Here is a 1902-nt window from a genome sequence, read left to right on the forward strand (position 1 = left end):
CAGGGGGCAGCAGAGTTGGAGCAGGAAAGGCCATAACCTCACTTTATTTGTATTTCCTCCTTACACAAAATCATCAAAATAGGAACAGAGATGGGCAGAGAAAAGGGCTGAAAAGTTGTTCAATCCACATGTTCTCAGGGCTATCCCAGGGAGCACTTGAGGCTGAGTGCCTGTTGGAGTAGCCACAGATTCAACATGAATTCCTCATGCCCTGGCCTGAAGTCTTCACAGATTGGTGGCGTGAGCCCTGCAATTCTCATCCTTTGCCCATCTTGACGTAAGGCAGGAAAGTGGACTGAAATGCTCCTCTCTGATGGGCAAGGCAAATCAGAGCCCATGGTGTACTGCACCTTCTGTGCTACAGGAGCAGAACCTGAAGCTGCTTCCAAGGCGCTAGACACCTGCAGGCAGGGCTAGAGGCCAATGGTGTAAGAGCGGCCTGTGGGGTTGTGAATAGCAGAACAGACTGGTGCTGTCACAGCCCACTCATACCACACCTTCTTGGAATTGCTGCATCGCCAGAAACGCACACAGATGGTCTGGCCTTCACGCACGGTAATGGGCTGCTGCAAGAAGAAAGACATGGAGGTTCAGGGTGGAGCTAATTAATTTTATGTGGCAATGTACTAAGCTAGGTGTGGAGATAAAATGATCAAACGACGTTCCAACCCTCATGAGGTTTATTTGAAGTCTATCAGAACAAATAATCAGAAATGAACAGACACTGAACAAATAATCAAAAGTGGTATGAACACTGTGAACAGGGATAGGGTGCTATGAAAATACCTATGAAAGTTAACACTAACCTAGTCTACAAGGTCAGGGAAAATTATCTGACAATAAGAATGTTTAATGAGACTTGAAAGATAAGTCAGCTGAGTCAAGAAATGAGCCAAGAACTTTACAGGCAGAGGACAAAGGTGTGAAACTCCGAGGCAGGAAAGAACACAGGGCATTAGAGGAACCAAAAGAAGGTCCATAGGACTGAAGCAATGTAATCAAAGGACAGTGGCTGAAAAGGCAGGCAAAAACTAGATCACACCAAGTCTAACAAAGATTTAAGACCTTATTGTAGGGCAGTGGAAAGACATTGAAGGGTTTTAAAAGCAGGAGAGAGATAGGATCAGATTCATGTTTTTAAAAGATGACTCTTGCTCCAGGTAGAGAATGGATAGAAGAATAGCCAGAGTAGACGTGGGAAGCCAGGTGGAAGGCCCCTGCAGATATCCCAACATCTACAACAGGATCCAAGAGCACGTGAGAGCAGTAGAACATGGGTCACAGACAAGCATCATCCTGGGAGAAGGGAAGGGGCAGAACACCAATGACAATAGTTACTCTTTAACCCAAGGAGCCTTAAAGGTGATTCCTACCTTAATGGGGAAGAGGATGGGAAACCATGAAAACATCCCAGGAGAGTGAGTCTCTGGACGGATACCTAAGTGGACAAAGTAATTTTAAAAATTGAGTATAACTGATTCACTTTGCTGTACACTGAAACTAACACAACATTGTAAATCAACTATACTCCAAAAATTTTTTTTAATTAAAAATTTTAAAAAATTTGAGGTCTCCATGACTCTGCTTTTTGCCTAGATTGAGGAGAATCTCTTCTGTGAACACAGAAGCAAGTAATGAAAGATCCCCATTCACTGATTCCTGGGTTCCCTGTGACTCTAAGTGAAACACGTACATATGCTACCCGAAACATGTACATACGCTGCCCAGGTAGCATACTCTTATACTCTCCATCTACTGCCCTAGACACTTACTCAGAGTGATGTCCTGATAAAGCACAGTCTCAAAGTAGCCTGCAAAGCCATGCAGCACTGTGTTCACCTCCACGGGAAACTCCAAGGTGCAGTAGCGGTTGTTGTCAATCATAGGATCTGTCAGGGAAGA

General features: G+C 44.5%; 1 protein-coding gene across 6 annotated transcripts in view; it reads right to left on the reverse strand.

The window, feature by feature from the left end:
• Nucleotides 1–1902, reverse strand: part of PRMT5 (protein arginine methyltransferase 5) — a 7987-nt gene continuing 6085 nt past the window's right edge. For all 6 annotated transcript variants that reach the window (XM_007449530.1, XM_007449528.1, XM_007449532.1 and 3 more), the window contains 3 exons: nucleotides 1773–1889; nucleotides 1374–1438; nucleotides 1–566 (listed from right to left, as the gene is read on the reverse strand). In XM_007449530.1, the coding sequence (XP_007449592.1) occupies nucleotides 414–566; nucleotides 1374–1438; nucleotides 1773–1889 (335 nt within the window). In that variant the 3' untranslated portion in view covers nucleotides 1–413. The remainder of the gene's footprint in view (nucleotides 567–1373; nucleotides 1439–1772; nucleotides 1890–1902) is intronic.

Source organism: Lipotes vexillifer, unplaced genomic scaffold, assembly GCF_000442215.2.
Source record: "Lipotes vexillifer unplaced genomic scaffold, Lipotes_vexillifer_v1.1 scaffold1093, whole genome shotgun sequence".
Lineage (NCBI taxonomy): Eukaryota > Metazoa > Chordata > Mammalia > Artiodactyla > Lipotidae > Lipotes > Lipotes vexillifer.